Below are 21,921 nucleotides of genomic sequence, written 5' to 3'. Positions count from 1 at the left end.
CAATGTGTTAGGATATTAAGATTTCACACTGGTATACATGTCAGCAGAAGCCTCCATCCTCTCATCTCAACAGATATTCTGTGTCAATCATTCTTTACCAGTCAAGACATATACCTGGACTTTTAGTACCTGACTCTACCATAATATAAACTATTTTACAAATATATTTAATAACCATTGCAGAAAATATGCAGATGTACATCTTCAAAACAATGAATCTTCTAATAACGTTGTATGAATATAAAGTGTTTTTTTTTTAAACATTTTATTTAATGCGTCACTTGCATCTAAAAGGATGCGTGCAGTAATATCAGGCAGAGGGAACATAATCACCTAAAATAGACAACACATTCACATTGTCGGGGTCTGCTTATATTGCTATCATAGTCATTCTCACAAAATATCAATATAAAATGCAGTTTTAGTAAGAACTTTATTTATTAGAAGTGAGTCTTTAGAAAATGACCAATAACCAGGCATAAAAATACGATTTTACCAGATGGGGCTGCAGGTGATAAAATGCATCATTGTATATACCACATTAAAATAAAATAAAAAAAACAACTAAAAGATTATAAGTAGTTTATATACAAGAATATATTGTTTGTTTTATTATTTACAATAGTGTTAAAGCAATTTTTACAACTATTATATGCTGCATATAGTACATACATGGGAGAATAACTCCTTAGGGTACATGCACATGGTGATGTAGTTTATGTTGATTTTCCCCACTGACTTTCATGCAGATTTGACAAATCCGCACCAAAATGTGCACACTTTGCCTGCATTTTTTTGTTGCACATTTTTACATGATTTAACCCTTTGCATTAGAAAGGGTGGGTTATAACTGTACTCTGAAAATCCACAAAAACAATTGACATGCCACTGATTTCAAAATCCACACCTACTTAGCCGGTACTAAAAATCTGCACGCAATATGCGCTATGTACATGTGGCCTAAAGAGGCTGCAACTGGAGAGGATGTAACAAGACTGAACCCTGGCATTACTGAAACCAACAATGGAACGTTTAAAAAGTTCTTCGTTTTTAATGTCTTCATATGTGTAATATACCGTATGAAATTCAATTTTAGAAAATGACTGTATAAATACATTGTGATATTACCGGGTTAGGACAACTGGCAGATTGAGCTCTGCTGCATCTGTGTTTTAATGTATTCTCCGTGCTAACAGCTGGAATAAAAGATTTCTAGGGTGGTGGTGATAGACCCAAGCAGCCTGTTTGCACAAGAAAAGGATCAACCATGGTGGCCTTCAAACAGTTAAAAGAGAAAAACAGATGGTCGTGGCAGACTAGGGGAAATGTATGCATATGAGCATATTCTCTGCCTGACCCACAGACGCATTGTGTATTTAGGTGCAGAAAGTTGTAGCTGAAAGTCCTAGCTGTTTTTTTTTGTATTCTGGGGATTGGAGATCTTTCAGTGCCTGGATTTTATGACCGCACGTCTCACACTGCAGAGTGCAGATGTCTCTGCCCTTCTTCTGTCACTTCGCATACGTGACAAACATGACTGAAGTCAAGCAGACAGTGGTGACACAATTTACCCTATGAGACGGTGTCATGGAAAAGAAGAGGACGCTATCCTAGGGTGCTGTGTTGTCTTCTGTTTGCCAATTGAGTAGATAAGATACTTAAAGGGGTATTCCCATCAGATACAATGGGGGTATATCACTAGTATATGCCCCCCCATTGTCTGATAGGTGCGGGTCCCACCTCTGGGACCCGCACCTACCATGAGAACGAAGCGGGGAGAGTCGTGGCTGGAGGACCCCAGGTTTCCCGGGGTCCGTCACCACCAAGCGCTCCTCTCCGCTGCTCCCATACAAGGGAATGGGAGCGCACAGCCCACGCTCGGCCCCTGCTCCCTTTCATTTCTATGGGGCTGACGAAAAAATAGCAGAGGAAGCGCACGCCTATTTTTGGCAACCCCATTAAAACAAATGGTGGGAGGCTGTGCATGCGCAGTGTGCCCTCCATTCATTACCCCGCTCCATTCTTGTTGCAGCCACAGCTCTCTCTGTTCTCGTTGTAGGTGCAGGTCCCAGAGGTCCCTAGCGATATGCCCCCATTGCATATGATGGGAAGACCCCTTTAAGTGGTTTTCTGGGGGTAGACTATTGATGAGTTAACATCAAGATCGGTTATCAGCCAATTCCCGGCATCCCCAGGATTAGCTGTGCAGTCTGCTCTCTCTTCCTAGGACAGTGACGTCACATTGATTGGCCATATGGCTGCCACAAGATTCTTTATCCATCAGGAAACCAGGAAAATTGGTCAATTCTGCCTCTAATCTTATGTCTGCAGGGCCACGTAACTATAATGGGAAACTTGTCAACCATATAAACATGTTTTCAATTGAGAAATAGAAGAGATATCGTAATTTATAGAATTTCAACTTTTTACCTTGAATGTAAAAAAAAAATATCTATTTTTTTTATTCAAAGATCTCTTTTCCATTTACACTGATCTCATCGGACTTTTGGGAAAGAATTTCCTAGTTATTCTCAGATATCACCCACTGAGTGATACAATGTTTCATATATGAACCCAGATACTTAGCTGTCCAAAATGAAAGGTGGAATCTGATTGGTTGCTATGGGCAACTAAGCCAGTTCTATTTTACACCAGTTTGATAAATCTCTCCCTTAGTATTAGAAGGAGAAATTAAACAGCTGTCAGTAGAAAAAGAAAAAAGGTAAAAAAAAAAACTATTATACAGTATATTTGTTGAAGGAGATGATGCAAATTCCCAATTCTACAAATATGGCAGTCTCTGTCTGCAGCAAATTCTAACATTCCTGTCACATGTAAAATATATCAAACTATACAAGTTTGCATCCAGTAAATATTTTTCTACATTTGAATTCAGGACCTTTATAAAAAATATTTAGATTTTTTTTTTGCAGTTTTCATATTATTTACAAATTTGTATTCAATAATAATAATTATAATAAAAATAATAATACTCGTCGTCATAAAAAAAGCCATAGCCCCAGCCCTTTTGTTATATTTAAAAAAGGATGGGTCCCCGAATAAGGGGGAAAGGTGCAAAAAGACTAGCCCCAGTGCTGAAAGAGTTAATTAACGGAGGGACTAGCACTGCAGCTTGCGGATGCTGCGAGAGATCCTTTTAAACTCCCGTTGCCCTTTCTGCCACCGTTTGACTGAGGTGATGACCAGCTCCCCTCCGAGCTTTTGTCCGATCACTAAATAGGGAGCGTTAATGTCATTCATCTCGTCGCAGGTACACTGCAGGCCATCTTTAAGCCACAGCACAGTCTTCTTCAAATCTCTTTCTGTGACCCCATTCAGTTTGTAAATGGTCTTGCTCTTTGTCTCCGGGATGATCTTAGTGTCCCCATTGATGTAGGCAATCTCCTTCACTTTTATCTTCAGGGCTAATGAGGGCAAAAGAGGGGGAGGCAAGAAGAGAGATTGGTGAGAAAGTAATTGAGAGAGACAGGTCCATTAGTAGTCACAGCGGCCAACCTAGGGTGGGATGTGTTGCTAATGAAACTGTCAGGCCCTGACACAAATACAGCAGGTGGCTCCATTTTAAAAGCACAAAAGGCATCAAAGTCATTTTATGTCAAGCCCTGATCTCCTAACCCCTACAGTGTGTCTCTGGGACTGCTCCTACAGTTACTGCACTGTAGAGTTGGCCTGCTCATGGAAGCAATCGTTGAACCCTCCACACTCACCCAGCAAATATCATTCAGACATTTCAGAATGAGCAGAGCTGCATCATAAAAGACTCACCCAGGGACAGCATTAAAGAGGACCTTTCACCGATTATGACACTGTGAACTAAGAATACAGACATATAGAGCGGCGCCCGGGGGTCTCACTGCACTTACTATTATCCCCGGGCGCCGCTCCGTTCCCCTGCTATGCCCTCCGGTATCTCCGCTCACTAAGTTATAGTAGAGCTCACAGCCTGGGAGAAAATAACCTCCCAGGCTGTGAGCTCTGCGCTGCTATTGGCCAGTGCTACAGCAGAACAAGGGCAGACTCCGCCCACTATAACTTAGTGACTGAAATCTCCGCCTACTATAACTTAGTGAGCAGAGATACCGGAGCTTATACTGGGAGGACGGATCGGCGCCCAGGGATAATAGTAAGTGCAGTGAGATCCCCGGGCGCCACTCTACATGTCTGTATTCTTAGTTCAGTGTCATAATCGGTGAAAGGTCCTCTTTAAAGACCATAACTCATACAAACAGCAGCTAAAATAATCCACACACGTCTGCTAATGTTTCTGGAGGGTCTCAGAACTGGTGATAATAGGAGGCCGACAATTAAAAGTCAGACAGAAGTGGGCGCTTACTGGATACAGCAAATTTCATTCAACTTCCTGGTAAGATAGGAATTAGGTACAGTGGTCCCTCAAAATACAATATTAATTGGTTCCAGGGCGACCATTGCATGTTGAAACCACTGTAAGTTGAGTAATTGGTTCCAAAGCTCCAAAATGTCATCCAAGATAAGAGAAAATAAAGATTTAAGAAAAATAAGCCGATAACTAAGAAGGATACAAAATGTCCTTAAATATAAAAATCAGGAATAGCTGCTATATAATAACTAATACAACTATTTTACCAGAGAAGCGGCCTAGACTGGTTGGATCTGGGTATGAGACATTGTATGTGGAGTCTAGTTTCAACTTACGATGGGTCAGAAAAGACCATTGTATCCTGAAAATATTGTATCATGAGGCCATTGTATCTTGAGGGATCACTGTATACTGTCCTAATATATCAGGTTTGTGTGGTTCCATAGTGAGGATACGAATCATGGCTCTGCTGTAACATTCCCCAGATCTGCTGCTTTAGTCTTTATGATTTACCTATTGTCCACACCATTAGAACTTCCAGACAATTTTTTACATAGATGTAAGCTGCTGCTTCTTCAGACCTCACCGTTGGGAAATGACAAGTTATAGGTCAAGAATGGCTGTTGAATATCCATCTATCTATGTATATTCAATCTATGTTCTATCTAGCTATGGTCTGTGTATGTTGTCTATATGAGCTATCTATGTTCTATGTTTTATCTATCTAAGTTCTATCTATGTTCTCTGTATGATCTAGTTATGTTCTATCTATCTATCTATCTATCTATCTAATTATTTGACTAGCAACTAATATCTTTTAAGTAGCTCAACTACCAGCCCACTGCGTTATCTCTCCGGTTCACAATGCACAAAATTGCTTTGCTGTCATACTAATTTAGCTTTAGCTGCTGCAGAATCTCTTGATGTTGAAAAACCCGCCAGTGATGTGATTGATGGGGAGTTTTAAGTCTTATTTTAACCTAAACCATATTGAACGTATGGTGCATTTGAACTATTCACTGGTCATATTAACGTATAGAGGAGCTGGTGAATATGAGAAGTGAACGTGCTTTAAAATCACAGCTAATTAATAAAAAAGCTGTGACAGGCAGGTGAAAATGTCCTAAGTATCCACTTACTACATTCTGCGGAGCATGTTTATGGCTGATGACAACAGTATATACACATCTCCTCACCAGCGTTATGTACAGTATATACCTGACAACAGTATATAAATGGCTCTTCACCAGCATTATGTACAGTATATACCTGACAACAGTATATACACATCTCCTCACCTGCATTATGTACAGTATATACCTGACAACAGTATATACATGGCTCTTCACCAGCATTATGTACAGTATATACCTGACAACACTATATACCTGGCTCTTCACCAGCATTATGTACAGTATACACCTGACAACACTATATATATAGCGCCTCACCTGCATTATGTACAGTATATACCTGACAACAGTATATACATGGCTCTTCACCAGCATTATGTACAGTATATACCTGGCTCTTCACCAGCATTATGCACAGTATATACCTGACAACAGTATATACCTGGCTCTTCACCAGCATTATGTACAGTATATACCTGACAACAGTATATACATGGCTCTTCACCAGCATTATGTACAGTATATACCTGACAACACTATATACATAGCTCTTCACCAGCATTATGCACAGTATATACCTGACAACAGTATATACATGGCTCTTCACCAGCATTATGTACAGTATATACCTGACAACACTATATACATGGCTCTTCACCAGCATTATGTACAGTATGTACCTGACAACAGTATATACATAGCTCTTCACCAGCATTATGCACAGTATATACCTGACAACAGTATATACATAGCTCTTCACCAGCATTATGCACAGTATATACCTGACAACAGTATATACATAGCTCTTCACCAGCATTATGTACAGTATGTACCTGACAACAGTATATACATGGCTCTTCACCAGCATTATGTACAGTATATACCTGACAACACTATATACATAGCTCTTCACCAGCATTATGCACAGTATATACCTGACAACAGTATATACATGGCTCTTCACCAGCATTATGTACAGTATATACCTGACAACAGTATATACATGGCTCTTCACCAGCATTATGTACAGTATATACCTGGCTCTTCACCAGCATTATGCACAGTATATACCTGACAACAGTATATACCTGGCTCTTCACCAGCATTATGTACAGTATATACCTGACAACAGTATATACATGGCTCTTCACCAGCATTATGTACAGTATATACCTGACAACACTATATACCTGGCTCTTCACCAGCATTATGTACAGTATACACCTGACAACACTATGTATATAGCGCCTCACCTGCATTATGTACAGTATATACCTGACAACAGTATATACATGGCTCTTCACCAGCATTATGTACAGTATATACCTGGCTCTTCACCAGCATTATGCACAGTATATACCTGACAACAGTATATACCTGGCTCTTCACCAGCATTATGTACAGTATATACCTGACAACAGTATATACATGGCTCTTCACCAGCATTATGTACAGTATATACCTGACAACACTATATACATGGCTCTTCACCAGCATTATGTACAGTATATACCTGACAACACTATATACATGGCTCTTCACCAGCATTATGTACAGTATGTACCTGACAACAGTATATACATAGCTCTTCACCAGCATTATGTACAGTATATACCTGACAACAGTATATACATAGCTCTTCACCAGCATTATGTACAGTATATACCTGACAACAGTATATACCTGGCTCTTCACCAGCATTATGTACAGTATATACTTGACAACAGTATATACATGGCTCTTCACCAGCATTATGTACAGTATATACCTGACAACACTATATACATGGCTCTTCACCAGCATTATGTACAGTATATACCTGACAACACTATATACATGGCTCTTCACCAGCATTATGTACAGTATACACCTGACAACAGTATATACATGGCTCTTCACCAGCATTATGTACAGTATACACCTGACAACAGTATATACATGGCTCTTCACCAGCATTATGTACAGTATATACCTGACAACACTATATACATGGCTCTTTACCAGCATTATGTACAGTATATACCTGACAACACTATATACATGGCTCTTCACCTGCATTATGTACAGTATGTACCTGACAACAGTATATACATGGCTCTTCACCAGCATTATGTACAGTATATACCTGACTACACTATATACATAGCTCTTCACCAGCATTATGCACAGTATATACCTGACAACAGTATATACATGGCTCTTCACCAGCATTATGTACAGTATATACCTGACAACACTATATACATAGCTCTTCACCAGCATTATGCACAGTATATACCTGACAACAGTATATACATGGCTCTTCACCAGCATTATGTACAGTATATACCTGACAACAGTATATACATGGCTCTTCACCAGCATTATGTACAGTATGTACCTGACAACAGTATATACATGGCTCCTTACCAGCATTATGTACAGTATATACCTGACAACAGTATATACATGGCTCTTCACCAGCATTATGTACAGTATATACCTGACAACAGTATATACATGGCTCTTCACCAGCATTATGTACAGTATATACCTGACAACAGTATATACACATCTCCTCACCAGCATTATGTACAGTATATACCTGACAACAGTATATACATGGCTCTTCACCAGCATTATGTACAGTATATACCTGACAACAGTATATACATGGCTCTTCACCAGCATTATGTACAGTATATACCTGACAACACTATATACATAGCTCTTCACCAGCATTATGCACAGTATATACCTGACAACAGTATATACATGGCTCTTCACCAGCATTATGTACAGTATATACCTGACAACACTATATACATGGCTCTTCACCAGCATTATGTACAGTATGTACCTGACAACAGTATATACATAGCTCTTCACCAGCATTATGTACAGTATACACCTGACAACAGTATATACATAGCTCTTCACCAGCATTATGCACAGTATATACCTGACAACAGTATATACCTGGCTCTTCACCAGCATTATGTACAGTATGTACCTGACAACAGTATATACATGGCTCTTCACCAGCATTATGTACAGTATACACCTGACAACACTATATACATGGCTCTTCACCAGCATTATGTACAGTATACACCTGACAACAGTATATATATGGCTCTTCACCAGCATTATGTACAGTATACACCTGACAACAGTATATACATAGCTCTTCACCAGCATTATGCACAGTATATACCTGACAACAGTATATACCTGGCTCTTCACCAGCATTATGTACAGTATGTACCTGACAACAGTATATACATGGCTCTTCACCAGCATTATGTACAGTATACACCTGACAACACTATATACATGGCTCTTCACCAGCATTATGTACAGTATACACCTGACAACAGTATATATATGGCTCTTCACCAGCATTATGTACAGTATACACCTGACAACAGTATATACATGGCTCTTCACCAGAATTATGCACAGTATATACCTGACAACAGTATATACATAGCTCTTCACCAGCATTATGCACAATATATACCTGACAACACTATATACATGGCTCTACACCAGCATTATGTATAGTATATACCTGACAACAGTATATACATAGCTCTTCACCAGCATTATGTACAGTATATACCTGACAACACTATATACATAGCTCTACACCAGCATTATGTATAGTATATACCTGACAACAGTATATACATAGCTCTTCACCAGCATTATGTACAGTATATACCTGACAACAGTATATACATAGCTCTTCACCAGCATTATGTACAGTATATACCTGACAACACTATATACATGGCTCTACACCAGCATTATGTATAGTATATACCTGACAACAGTATATACATAGCTCTTCACCAGCATTATGTACAGTATATACCTGACAACACTATATACATGGCTCTACACCAGCATTATGTATAGTATATACCTGACAACAGTATATACATGGCTCTTCACCAGCATTATGTACAGTATATACCTGACAACACTATATACATAGCTCTACACCAGCATTATGTATAGTATATACCTGACAACAGGATATACATAGCTCTTCACCAGCATTATGTACAGTATATACCTGGCTCTTCACCAGCATTATGCACAGTATATACCTGACAACACTATATACATAGCTCTTCACCAGCATTATGTACAGTATATACCTGACAACACTATATACATAGCTCTACACCAGCATTATGTACAGTATATACCTGACAACAGGATATACATAGCTATTCACCAGCATTATGTATAGTATATACCTGACAACAGTATATACATAGCTCTTCACCAGCATTATGTACAGTATATACCTGACAACACTATATACATGGCTCTTCACCAGCATTATGTACAGTATATACCTGGCTCTTCACCAGCATTATGCACAGTATATGCCCGACAACAGTATATATATAGCTCCTCACCAGCATTATGTACAGTATATTTGCACCCTCACAGTTTATATGCCAGGATGCGTGCCCCCTTCACAGTAGATATGCCAAGATATGTGCACAGTGCCCCCTTCACAGTGGTTATGCCCAGATGTGCCCCGTTACAGGAAGTAAAAATAAAAAAATTAAAAAAAATCCTCCTGGCCTCAGTCACCTGGCTCCTCCCATGATCTGTGCTCCCCATCAGCAGCAGGATACTGTGACGCATCCCGCTGCTGTGAAGGAGGAGCAGAGCCTGATTCCCAGCCTGCCCCGCTCCTCCTCCTACACAGATCAGCAGGACGATGTGTGAGGACATCGTGCTGCCGCTGCTTTGGCGTGCTGGCGGCTTAATGGTGGAGCAAATAGTTCCCTGTTTCAGTGGCGTGCCTATGGTTTTTGGCACCCGGGGTGGGTCCTGTCTCTGGCACCCCTCCCCCCCAATACTTTTTGAAAAATTGCACCCCCTCACGGTAGTATTGTCCTCATTGTACAACCTTCACAGTAGTTATGCCCTCTTACTGTGCCCCTTTCACAGTTGTAATGCCCTATCTGTGCCCCTTCACAGTAATAATCCCCATTGTGCCCTCTTCACAGTAATAATCCCCATTGTGCCCTCTTCACAGTAATAAAGTCCTCTTTGCCCCCTCCATAGTAATAAAGTCCTCTGTTGTCCCTCAATAGTAATAAAGACCTCTGTGCCCCCTCCATAGTAATAAAAACCTCTGTGCCCCCTCCATAGTAATAAAAACCTCTGTGCCCCCTCCATAGTAATAAATACCTCTGTACCCCCTCCATAGTAATAAATACCTCTGTGCCCCCTCCATAGTAATGAAGACCTCTGTGCCCCCTCCATAGTAATGAAGACCTCTGTGCCCCCTCCATAGTAATAAAGTCCTCTGTGCCCCCTCCATAGTAATAAAGTCCTCTGTGCCCCCTCCATAGTAATAAAGTCCTCTCTGCCCCCTCCATAGTAATAAAGTCCTCTGTGACCCCTCTGTATTAAAAACAAAAAAACACAGTAACTAGTCACCTTGTCCCGTTCCTGAAGCTCACATACCTCTCTTCCCTGCAGGCACAGATCGCTCTGCAGCACTGTTTGGGCAGGGCTTATGCAGATTACTAGGCTGCAGGCTCCGCCCACACAGGCCAGCAGCGCGATCCCTGCCTGCAGGCTGAATGGTGGAGCTAGGAGAAGTCTTCCTGCTTCACCATTCAGAGTGTGGCTGGCCTGAAGAAGGGGAAGAGCGCGGGGAGCTGAGCAGTGAGTGACAGGACCCAGGTCCCTGCGCTCCAGCAATGAGCGCTTCCATCTGTATTGATGGAAGTGCTCATTGCTTCTGGCCCCTGGCATCTGTGCTGTGGGCCCCGGCACTTGTCCGGGTATGCTGGGTGTTAACACCGGACTTGTATACATGGCTCTTGGCCAGCATCATGTACAGTATATTCCTGGCAACAGTATATACATGGCTTTTCACCAGTGTAATGTATATGTCTTACATGGACCTCCCATGTCCTTCTCCTTTCCCTTGTAGATTGTAAGTTCTCATGTGCAGGGTCCTCTTCTCTCTGTACCAATCTGTTACTATGTTCATGCACATTGTACATGTGGTGTTTTATATTATGTATGTGTAAACCCCTCTTAGATGTACAGAGTAGGGATTAGCAAACCCAAACTGCAGAGTTTGGGTACCCAGACTTTTTCACTGAAGTCCAGTTCAGATTCGGTGTTCGGGTCATTTTATTATTTTCCGTTATAACATGGTTATAGTGGAAAATAATAGCATTCTTAAGAGAGAATGCAAAAGAGTATGGCAATTTAAGGATTAAAAAAATAATTAAAACAACTCACCCCAACCACACGCTGCTGCAGTGTCTTATATCTTCTTTCAGCAGGACCTGCAAAAGTACCTGTGATGATGTCACCACGTGGTGAGCGTGGTGACGTCATTGTAGGTACTTTAGCTGGTCCTGCTGAATGAAGATAGACGGACCTGCGATGACATTACCACGCTCACCACGTTGTGAGCACGTGACGTCATCGTAGGTCCTTCTGCAGGTCCTGCTGAAAGAAGATAGAAGACACTCAGGCAGCGCAATCAGGTGGATGAGGTAAGTCTTTTTTTTAACCCCTAAATTGCCATAGTCTTTTGCATTCTGTCTTAATAATGCTATTATTTTCCGCTATAACAATGTTATAATGGAAAATAATAGGTCAAGTTCGGGTCCCCATTGACTTAAAAGGGGTTCGGGGTCAAGTTCGGGTGCCAAACCCGGCAAACCTGAACTTCCACGGGTTCACTCATCCCTAGTACAGAGCCATAGAATTAATGGCGCTTTCAAATAAATAATAATAATAACTTATACATAGCTCATCACCAGCATTATATATATATATATATATATATATATATATATATATGCTCTCGTAGTACTAAAAACACTGACAAGCAAAAGGGTGACAATGTTTTGATCTTTTGACTTTCAGGTTCCATATCTCACCATCCACTACAGCTTCGAACGTGAGACTACCACCATTTTATAGACAAACCTCTTGGCTATCTCATACATAAATTGGACTTGCAGCAATTTACCATATGATTAGTTATGCAGAGTCTGTCATGTTACTGCATTGTTACTGTTTTGCTCCTGGTGGGGGAATAATCTTTCTCTTCTTGTATACTAGAAATTACAACCTGTTCTCACATTCCCTAATACCTCAGTGGGTTATTAGGCTGATTCACAAGCAAAAGGTCACTGGTTCTGATTCAGCCGTGAAGAAGATTTCCCAAGAAAAGAGAAACAGCATCATCCAGCTTATCGATAGCCGTATCTCGGCCAAGAAAATTGCTAAGCTGCATCAGGGCATGCATGAGTGCCATGACAGTTGGAAGAATATGATATAAAGTCTATTTATTCCAAAGCCAAAAGGTGGATGTCCAGGCAAAATATCGGAAGTCAACAAGTCGGATCATCACAAGGTCTATCAGTTCTGGAGCGACAAACACCGTAGAGGAGGTGGCTTATATGCTTCAGAATAGTGAGATCACATCCATGCAAGCACCGTGCGACACATATTACACAAGTCTGTAATGGTGGTCCCAAAAAAGGTGAAAAAGCCTTGAATTCAATAAGTCAAGTGTCAGGTCGAGTTTGCAACAAAGTACGACTAGTGGACAGTAGAAGATTGGAAACGGGTCATTTGGACCAATGAGACAAAAATCAATAGATTAGGCTCTGATGGGTGCAAATAGGTCTGGAAGAAAGGGGGTTAATAGATTGGGAAATTGAAGGAACTGTCAATTTCGTGGAGGAAGCCTGATGATATTTGGGTTGTTTCACAGCCAAAGGCGTTGAATACGTGATAAGGATTGATGGTGGTCTCGATGCTGAGCTATATATGAGTATCCTACAAGACGAGTTACTTTGTAAACTCGAGTACTATGGATATGAAAAGGACGACATAGTTTTCCAGCAGGACAAGAACCCGAAGCATACATTGAGATTGGCAAATAAATAGTTCAATGACAATGAAGTAGAGGTGCTGGATTGGCCCCCACAGTCCCCAGACCTCAACCCAATCGAACACTTGTTGGTAGCGTTGAAGAAAAAGCTGTATTCATACCCAAGTAAGTCTACCAGTATGCACCAACATTGGGAATATGTAGGAGAGACCTGAGAACAGATATCGGTCAAGACATGCTTGAATCTGATCAAGAACATGCCCAGAAGGATCTAGGCGGTGTTTCAGGTGGATATACAAAATAATAAAAATGAACATTTAGAATTTTAGGAGCAAAACAGGCAACAAAGCAGTTACATGGCAAGAATCTGCATAAGTCCTATTTATGTATGAGATAGCCAAGAGGATTGTCTATAAAATGATGGTAGTCTCACGTTCTGAGCTGTAGTGGATGGTGAGATATGGAGCCTGAAAGTCAAAGGTTCTAAACATTGTTACCCTTTTGCTTATCAGTCTATACATGGTACATCACCAGCATTATGCATATGTACTCGTAGTACTAAATATACATGGTACATTACCAACATCATGTATATGCACTACTAGTACTACGTATACATGGTACATCACCGCCATTATGCATATGCACTACAAATACTACATGTACATGTACTCGCAGTATTAAATATACATAGTACATCACCAGCATTATGCATATGCACTACAAATACTACATATACATGTACTCGCAGTATTAAATATACATAGTACATCACCAGCATCATACATATGTACTCGTAGTACTAAATATACATGGTATATCACTGTCATTATGTATATACACTACTAGTACTACATATATATGGTGCATCACCAGCATCATGCATATGCACTACTAGTACTATGTATATATGGTACATTACAGCATCATACATATGTACTTGTAGTACATAATATACATAGTACATCACCAGCATCATGCACTACTACTACATATACATGGTACATCAGTGGGATGCTTTACCAATCTCCAACATCTTCATATGCTACATAAGTACCTTGCCCTAGTCTTGGGTCTCTACCAGTGCTGGTTGTATGCCACTGTATTTACATAGGCACTTCTAACCAGTTTGTATGTATATACATAGAACTACATATATATATATATATACACACACACACATATATATTAGAACTACAAGTAAATGGCTCATGTATGTGCCTTGATGCCTTACGTACATTTCTTACAGAATAAACCTGACTTGACGGTATATCATACAGCAAACAGTATACATCACATATACCAGTGTCACTGAGTGCATCAGTCTTTTATGACTTGTATCACTCCAGAGGTTTCGTGTATGCAGTGAAATCCAGTCTGTAAGTTGTTGTCACAGCCTCATAACTACTATGGAAATTTCATTGTCTGAGTCAGTTATTATCCTTTGTATGTTTTTTTTTATATTAAAATACCAGCTTGTTTCCATTCGTCAGGGTTGATATCCTGTAGAGCTAAGGCCATACTGTTTCAGACAAGAACTGCAATTGTCCATCAGTTATGGCTATGCTACAAGTCAACCGTACACTTATTTTATCATTCGCATCCAACTAATCAGCATTTAACATCATCAATCAATGTGCTGCAGCAGGGTTCTGCTTGTTATTCCTCCCATCCGAAATTCATAGCCGCTTGATTTATGTTACCAATACCTTTTGTTTCCTGTCTTAAAGGGCCCAGTGAATGGTTTCAAAGTGCTGTTTATAACATGGTCCAGCCTCATGTCAGCTCACATCCATATCCTCACTGCCGTTACACCGCCTGTACCCAAACAAGCTGCACCGGCTGTCAATCAGCCTACAATAACAAATTATACTGCCCCGCTACAACATAGGGCTCTCTTTCTACTCACTGGGGCCTCACTTGTTTTACCACCAATTTATTCAACATCTCCACTCCTGACAGTATGGACCTGCTGCACTTTTCTGGTGTTACGTTTATTATACATCATGTATAGATGGAAGTTTCGATCATGAAATGTTACATATAAATGGCGGTATGTAAAGATGAGGCAACTCCTAAATTACAGGGGTGTGGGACAGAATGGGGGCTGAATTGTTAGTTATGAAAATGATAGACTCTATTGTATGAAAGATGATAGAAAATAGATAGATTGGTTAAGATAGATGATAGGGAAATCTATGGATAATAGAGAGAGAAGATAGATAGATGATAGAGATGGATGGATAGATAGATAGACGATCGACTGACTGATAGGTAGATAGATGATAGGGAAATCTATGGATAAAGAGATAGATACATTAAAAGCAGATGATAGAGACAGATAGACATGAGATAGATAGATAGACATGACACAAATAGATATTAGATTATGATAAACTGATGAGATACATGGATAAATAAATACATAGGTAGACAGACAGCTAGATAGATAAATGATAGGTAAATCCATGGATAGAGAGATGATAGATAGACAGACAGATGATAGATAGATAGATAGATAGATAGATAGATAGATAGATAGATAGATAATATAGATAGATAGACAAACACCAGGCAAATAGATATTAGATTATGATAAACAGATATGGGATAGATAGATGATTAATATATAAACAGAACATAGATAGATAGATATTGATAGCCATATACAGATAGATAGATGATTGATATATAAACAGAACATACCAGTAGATAGATAGATAGATAGACAGATGATAGATACAATAGATAGATAAACAGAACATAGATAGATGATAGATACAATAGATATATAAACAGAACATAGATAGATACAATAGATATATAAACAGAACATAGATAGATGATAGATACAATAGATATATAAACAGAACATAGATAGATACAATAGATATATAAACAGAACATAGATAGATGATAGATACAATAGATATATAAACAGAACATAGATAGATACAATAGATATATAAACAGAACATAGATAGATACAATAGATAGATAAACAGAACATAGATAGATGATAGATAGATATTGATAGCCATAGATAGATAAACATGAGACAGATATTAGATAAATTATAATAGAAAGACAGATGATTGATAGATACAATAGATAGATAAACAGAACATAGATAGATGAGTGATAGATATAATTTGAAAGCCATATACAGATAAGTAGATAGATATACAGATGATAGATAGATATTGATAGCCATAGATAGATAAACAGAACATAGATAGATGAGTGATAGATAGACAGATGATAGAGTAGATAGATGAGTGATAGATAGATATTGATAGCCATAGATAGATAAACATGATACAGATATTAGAGAAATTATGATAGAAAGACAGATGACTGATAGATCGATAGAATTTCTATTCCTAGGCTATAAACACAACACTCGTGCACACAGGCAGCAGGCAGGTTGTATGGCAGTAATACATAGAGGTCTGTGCTTTTTCCTGTATACTTTTATCGGCACTGATCGCACAGGTCACCGGTTACTGCATCATATAGAATCACTGTGCACTTTTCTTACCGAAGTCGTTTTTGCAGAGGTTCTCCACAATGTCATTGTCATCCTCGATGCCGGTTTTACAGGCGTCACAAACTTTGGGCGCTGAGAACAGAGAAGGGATTTTATTAGGGTGACATACTGTTTATCTCCCAGCAGGTGGCGCTCTACGCCGGGAAGCTTCACCGCCCATCTCCAACATCTTCGCCCGCTACAGGAGTACCGTGCCCTCGCCTAATGCCATTGTAACCCTTCTCTATAAGATACAGAAAAGGCTATGTACATAGGCACACGAGGCACCCCTTGGTTCACACAAGCACAATACTGGGGGCATTTGCTTTCAGATCTGCAGATGCCTTGGCAGGGTGTTGGAGACATGTGTAGTAAATACCCATTAACATCACTGCTGTCTGTATGGGATATATGGTTATTTAAAGGGACACCATGTGCACCACGAGTATACATACTGTATGGAAGCAGAAGAGCTGCCCTGGGATTGGTGGCACTTACCTTCTCTGGTGGCTGGCACGTAGTCAGTGCTGGCTGGGGGGATGCACAGGTCATTGTCCTGGGGGAAGCGGCTGCAGTCCAGCATGTCTGGCCATGGGAAGCCGAATGCAGACATGACCGGGGCACAGCTGTCCTTCACCTGCTCGCACAGTGACCGGCAGGGCTTTATGGTCTCATCCAGATCATCAATGCACACTGGGGCAAAGAGGGAGCACAGGAACTTCTTGGTATCTCGGTGGCATTGCTTCTGTATCAGTGGGATCCAGGAGGATGCTTGCTGCAAGACTTCCTTCATAGTCTCATGGCCCAGGAGATTGGGCAGCCTCATGTTGGGGTACTCAATGTCATGGCACAGAACCAGAGTGGCAGGGATGGGTTTGCAGTTGCTCCTCTTGTAGGAAAACTCAGGTTGCCCAAATGGAAACAAGCTTTTCACTGAGTCCATACAGTCAGATGCCAGCAGGAGGAGGAAGATGAAGTAGAAGGGCTTCTGGCAGCACATGGTGAGCAGTAAGGAGACACAAAGGTGCTGCTGGTGATGTATGGTGAGCTGTGAGGACAGTCCCAGCCTTCTCCAGGCTACATGCAGATCTCTGGCTCCTCCACCTTCCACCACACTCATCAGATGGAAGAGTTTTCTTGATTTTTTATGCTAGTCCAGTGAGTGGGAGGAGGCTGCTGACAGCCATCAGACAAGGATTGGTCACTGCTTGCTTGCTCAGTTGCTCCTTTGGGAATTCTCCTTTGGCAGGACAGCTTTCAAAGAAAGGTTACAGTGCATGTAACATGTGAACAAAGCCTTACAAAGGACTCACCAGTGCATTGTCTAACAGGCTGAGGTCTTATGCAGGGGGACTGCTGCTGGAGGAAAGCCTCACACTTCATAAATGCATTTACTGATACTTGTAAAGTGGATTGGACTCTTAAAGGGGCCGCAGTCACTTATGGAGATAAACTCTTATCGTGCCCATTATCCAGCTCTCCGTGTGGGCAGCGATGAGTTGATTAGACTGAGGGTCAGAGTTGCTGTAAATGACACTTTGGGGGGGATGCTTCCTCTTTAAGTGACTGGGACAGCCCCTCTGTGAGACTTGTCCGTTTCAGGATATTAGCATATCACTAAGTGTTGTAATTAACACTTCCTCTAATAACAAGGGGATCTGCATCAAGAACAGGGAAGAGTTTAGATAAATCAATTGATATTATTTCTACATTTGCATTAAATGATGTTAAATTCATTAAAACTTTACTGACAGGACAAGAACTTGTCACCTCCCTGCGCAGTGACAGTGTTATGTAAGCCATTCACCGTAGGGAAGTAATTAGTTTATGGTTTAATTGTTACAGAGGAGATAAAAGGCAGGGGCTTATTAGAAGCAATGGTGGTTTTGTCTTCTATGTCCTACTACATACCCTAAAATTGTCATATATTACTTCGAAACAAATGTTTAAGAAATATAGTTTCTTAGGTGTGTATGAGATATTATATTACGCCTAGAGCTCATGCAGGTGACTTCATTATAGCTCCTTCCAATGTGTACAGGGCCCTAATATAGTGCTGCTAGACGCCTATGGGGTTCTACAACCAGTGCCTCTGATTTCTGATTTCATTTTTTTTGGATGGATTTGGAGTATAAATTGTGCCATGTTCCGTCATATATTGGTGTATATATATATATATATATATATATATAATATTTTTGTGTATATATATATATTTTTTTTTGTATTATAAATACTAATATGGTGGCATACAGAGACACCATAAGGTGGCGCATGGAATGCCTATGGCCTCACAGTATGAAGCTACAGGCTGTATGATGATGCAACTGTAGCCACAATTTGATCCACTTTTAAGGATATATGAGGACATTGCATAAGTAGCAATTCCATACTATACTTTATACAATATATATATCTAGCGTTCAGATAATAGGTCTGCAGACTATGCTCTGTCAGCAATGTGCAGGCTGCAGTTTTTTTATGAATGGCCTCCAGACAAAACGCTGTCGTAAAACAGCATGTGTCTGCTGATTAGTCTGGAGGGCAACTGCAGGACCTTTCAAAGTTATTGCAGCCCTGTATGATATTATCCCACTGCTCCACAGCTAAGGTGCGGATTACGCACGTTTTTTCCTTTTTCAGATTTCACGCAGAAAAAAAATGCATTGCAATACAGTACATGCAAATAAATGACATTAGACATATCTCACGTACACTTTGCTTTTCTCCTTAGGGCTCTTTCACACGAGCGGATCCCGTGCGGGTAATCCGCTGCTTGAAATTGCTCTTAGGTGCAGAACTTTACCTGCCGTGTGGATTTGGAAATTTGCAGCATGTCAATTTTTGTTGCGTTTTTTTTTTTTTTTGTGTGTGTGCAGATTGCATCCTTTTCAATGGAAGGGTGAGCATCTAATCTGCACAAAAAAACCATGCCAAACCCGCAATAAATAGTGCAGATTTGTGTGGTGTTTGTGTGGTTTTGGTATGGATTTCTTGCAGATATTCTGCACTGTGTGCAGGCACCCTAAAGAGAGCAGCTCAGGTGTCAGAGTGTTGAACCAAAGTTCAGTCATTGTTTTAACTAATTATAAGGAAACTGCTTGTAGGGCAATTCCTTAATTTATATTGTGCAAGAAATTTGCCCTAAAAAATTCACATGGCTGCCCAAATTGTTGGCAAGGATGGACAGTCATGAAAATACAGCGTATGTACGAAAGTGGGCACCTACACTGGAAAAGTACCGTAATACTGCTGGAGTAATACCGTATATATTTATGTACTGAGCCATCAGAAGACAGCGCCATCTAATGTACAGTATTTTGAATATTATGTCTTGACTTGAGGAAGCAGGAATATGGCACTGGATTCCTGGCAGAATATTACGTTAGTTTTATATAAACCAGTCACATTTCAAATCTAACTCAATATTCACTATTAAGTACTCCATTTCAGTGACTTAAATGGGACTTCTGAAAAGGCAATTAATGCTTTAATTCACTGACAGCAAGCAGAGATCTTAAAATGGTGAATAAACTGAAGCATAATGCATATTAGAAAGTAGCATTTGATGTGGTAATCTGCTTCACTACTACAGTAAAATCTTCTGCCCTCTACCACAGGGTGAGAATTTATATGGGCAAATATGCAAACGAACATCCACAAGCCGTATTGGTCATTCTTGAATGTCCTTTTATTTTTCTCTCAACTGAGCTTTATCATTGGTTCTATTATGGGGTACATGAAACGTTTTGATTGCTTTTTATTTATAGATTGCCCGCAAGAGCTTATAGATTGTAAGCTCTTGCGGGCAGGGTCCTCTACCCCTCTGTATCAGTCCGTTAATAGTTTCTTGTTTATTGTATTTTTATATTTGTGTAACCCCGGCTGGATGTATAGCTCCATGGAATTAATGGCGCTTTAGAATAAATAATAATAATGATCATAATCATTTAGGTTTTTGGGAAGCAGGATAAAGAATAGGCAGCAACTCTGCCATTGCTTTATGGGCTTTGTTATTGTGGAGAACACAGTGCGGGAAAAAGGACATGTTATACTGCTGGTCAGTACGATCACAGAGATACCAATTTTATATATTTTTTTTTTTACATTTTACCACTTTTACACAAAGCATTTTTGAATACAAAAATCTTGTTTTTTTGTTGCCATTTTCTGAGAGCCATATTTTATTTTATTTTTTCTGCTGATCGTCTTGTGGGGGGGGGGGGGCTAATTTTTTGCAGGATAAGTTGACGTTTTGATTGGTACCATTTTGGGATACATAGTATTTTTTGATTGCTCGCTATTACACTTTTTGTAAGGCAAGGTAAAAAAAAGACTTTAGACTATGTGTTTATTTTATTTTTTTACCACGTTCACCTGATGGGCTAGAGCATGTGAAATGTTTATATAGCTGATCATTACGGACGTGGCAATAACTAACATGTCAATTTTTTTTCTTTTTTAAAATCTTACACAATAAAAGCTTTTTTTTTTTTAAATGCTGTTTTTGTGTTGCCATTTTCTGAGAGCCGTATTTTTTAGATTTTTTTGCCAATCATTTTGTGTGGGACTCACTTTTGCAGGATGAGTTGATGTTTTCATTGGTACCATTTTTGATCGCTCGCTATTACGCTTTTTGTAAGGCAAGGTGATAAAAAATGGCAGTTTTTACACTGTTAAATTTTTTTTTTTTTTTTTACAGAGTTCACCCGATGGGTTGGACCATTGAATATTGTAATAGAGCAGGTCATTATGGATGCAATGATAGCTAAATTATTGTTTGCAATCTTACACAATAAAAGTATATGCCCTGGTCAGTATATGCTTGTAAGTATGATTACAGAGATACCAATTTTATATAGTTTTTTAACATTTTTACACAAAGCATAAAAAAAATGAAAAATCAGGTTTTTGTGTTGCCATTTTCTGAGAGCTATATTTATTTATTTTTTCTGCTAATCGTCTTGTGTAGAGGGCTAATTTTTTGTGGGATGAGGTGACATTTTCAGTGGTA

At 39.7% G+C, this 21,921-nt stretch overlaps 1 protein-coding gene across 1 annotated transcript; it reads right to left on the bottom strand.

The window, feature by feature from the left end:
- Positions 1–419: 419 nt before the first annotated feature.
- SFRP2 (secreted frizzled related protein 2) lies at positions 420–18,209 on the bottom strand. The gene is made up of 3 exons (XM_044299735.1): positions 17,406–18,209; positions 16,920–17,000; positions 420–3,425 (listed from the first exon to the last, which is right to left on the bottom strand). Exons 1-3 carry the CDS (start codon positions 18,025–18,027, stop codon positions 3,121–3,123), a joined length of 1,008 nt encoding a protein of 335 aa, XP_044155670.1. The 5' UTR covers positions 18,028–18,209; the 3' UTR covers positions 420–3,120.
- Positions 18,210–21,921: the final 3,712 nt, after the last annotated feature.

This window comes from Bufo gargarizans, chromosome 1 (genome assembly GCF_014858855.1).
Source record: "Bufo gargarizans isolate SCDJY-AF-19 chromosome 1, ASM1485885v1, whole genome shotgun sequence".
Classification (NCBI taxonomy): Eukaryota; Metazoa; Chordata; class Amphibia; order Anura; family Bufonidae; genus Bufo; species Bufo gargarizans.
This window is presented reverse-complemented; position numbering and strand designations above follow the sequence as displayed.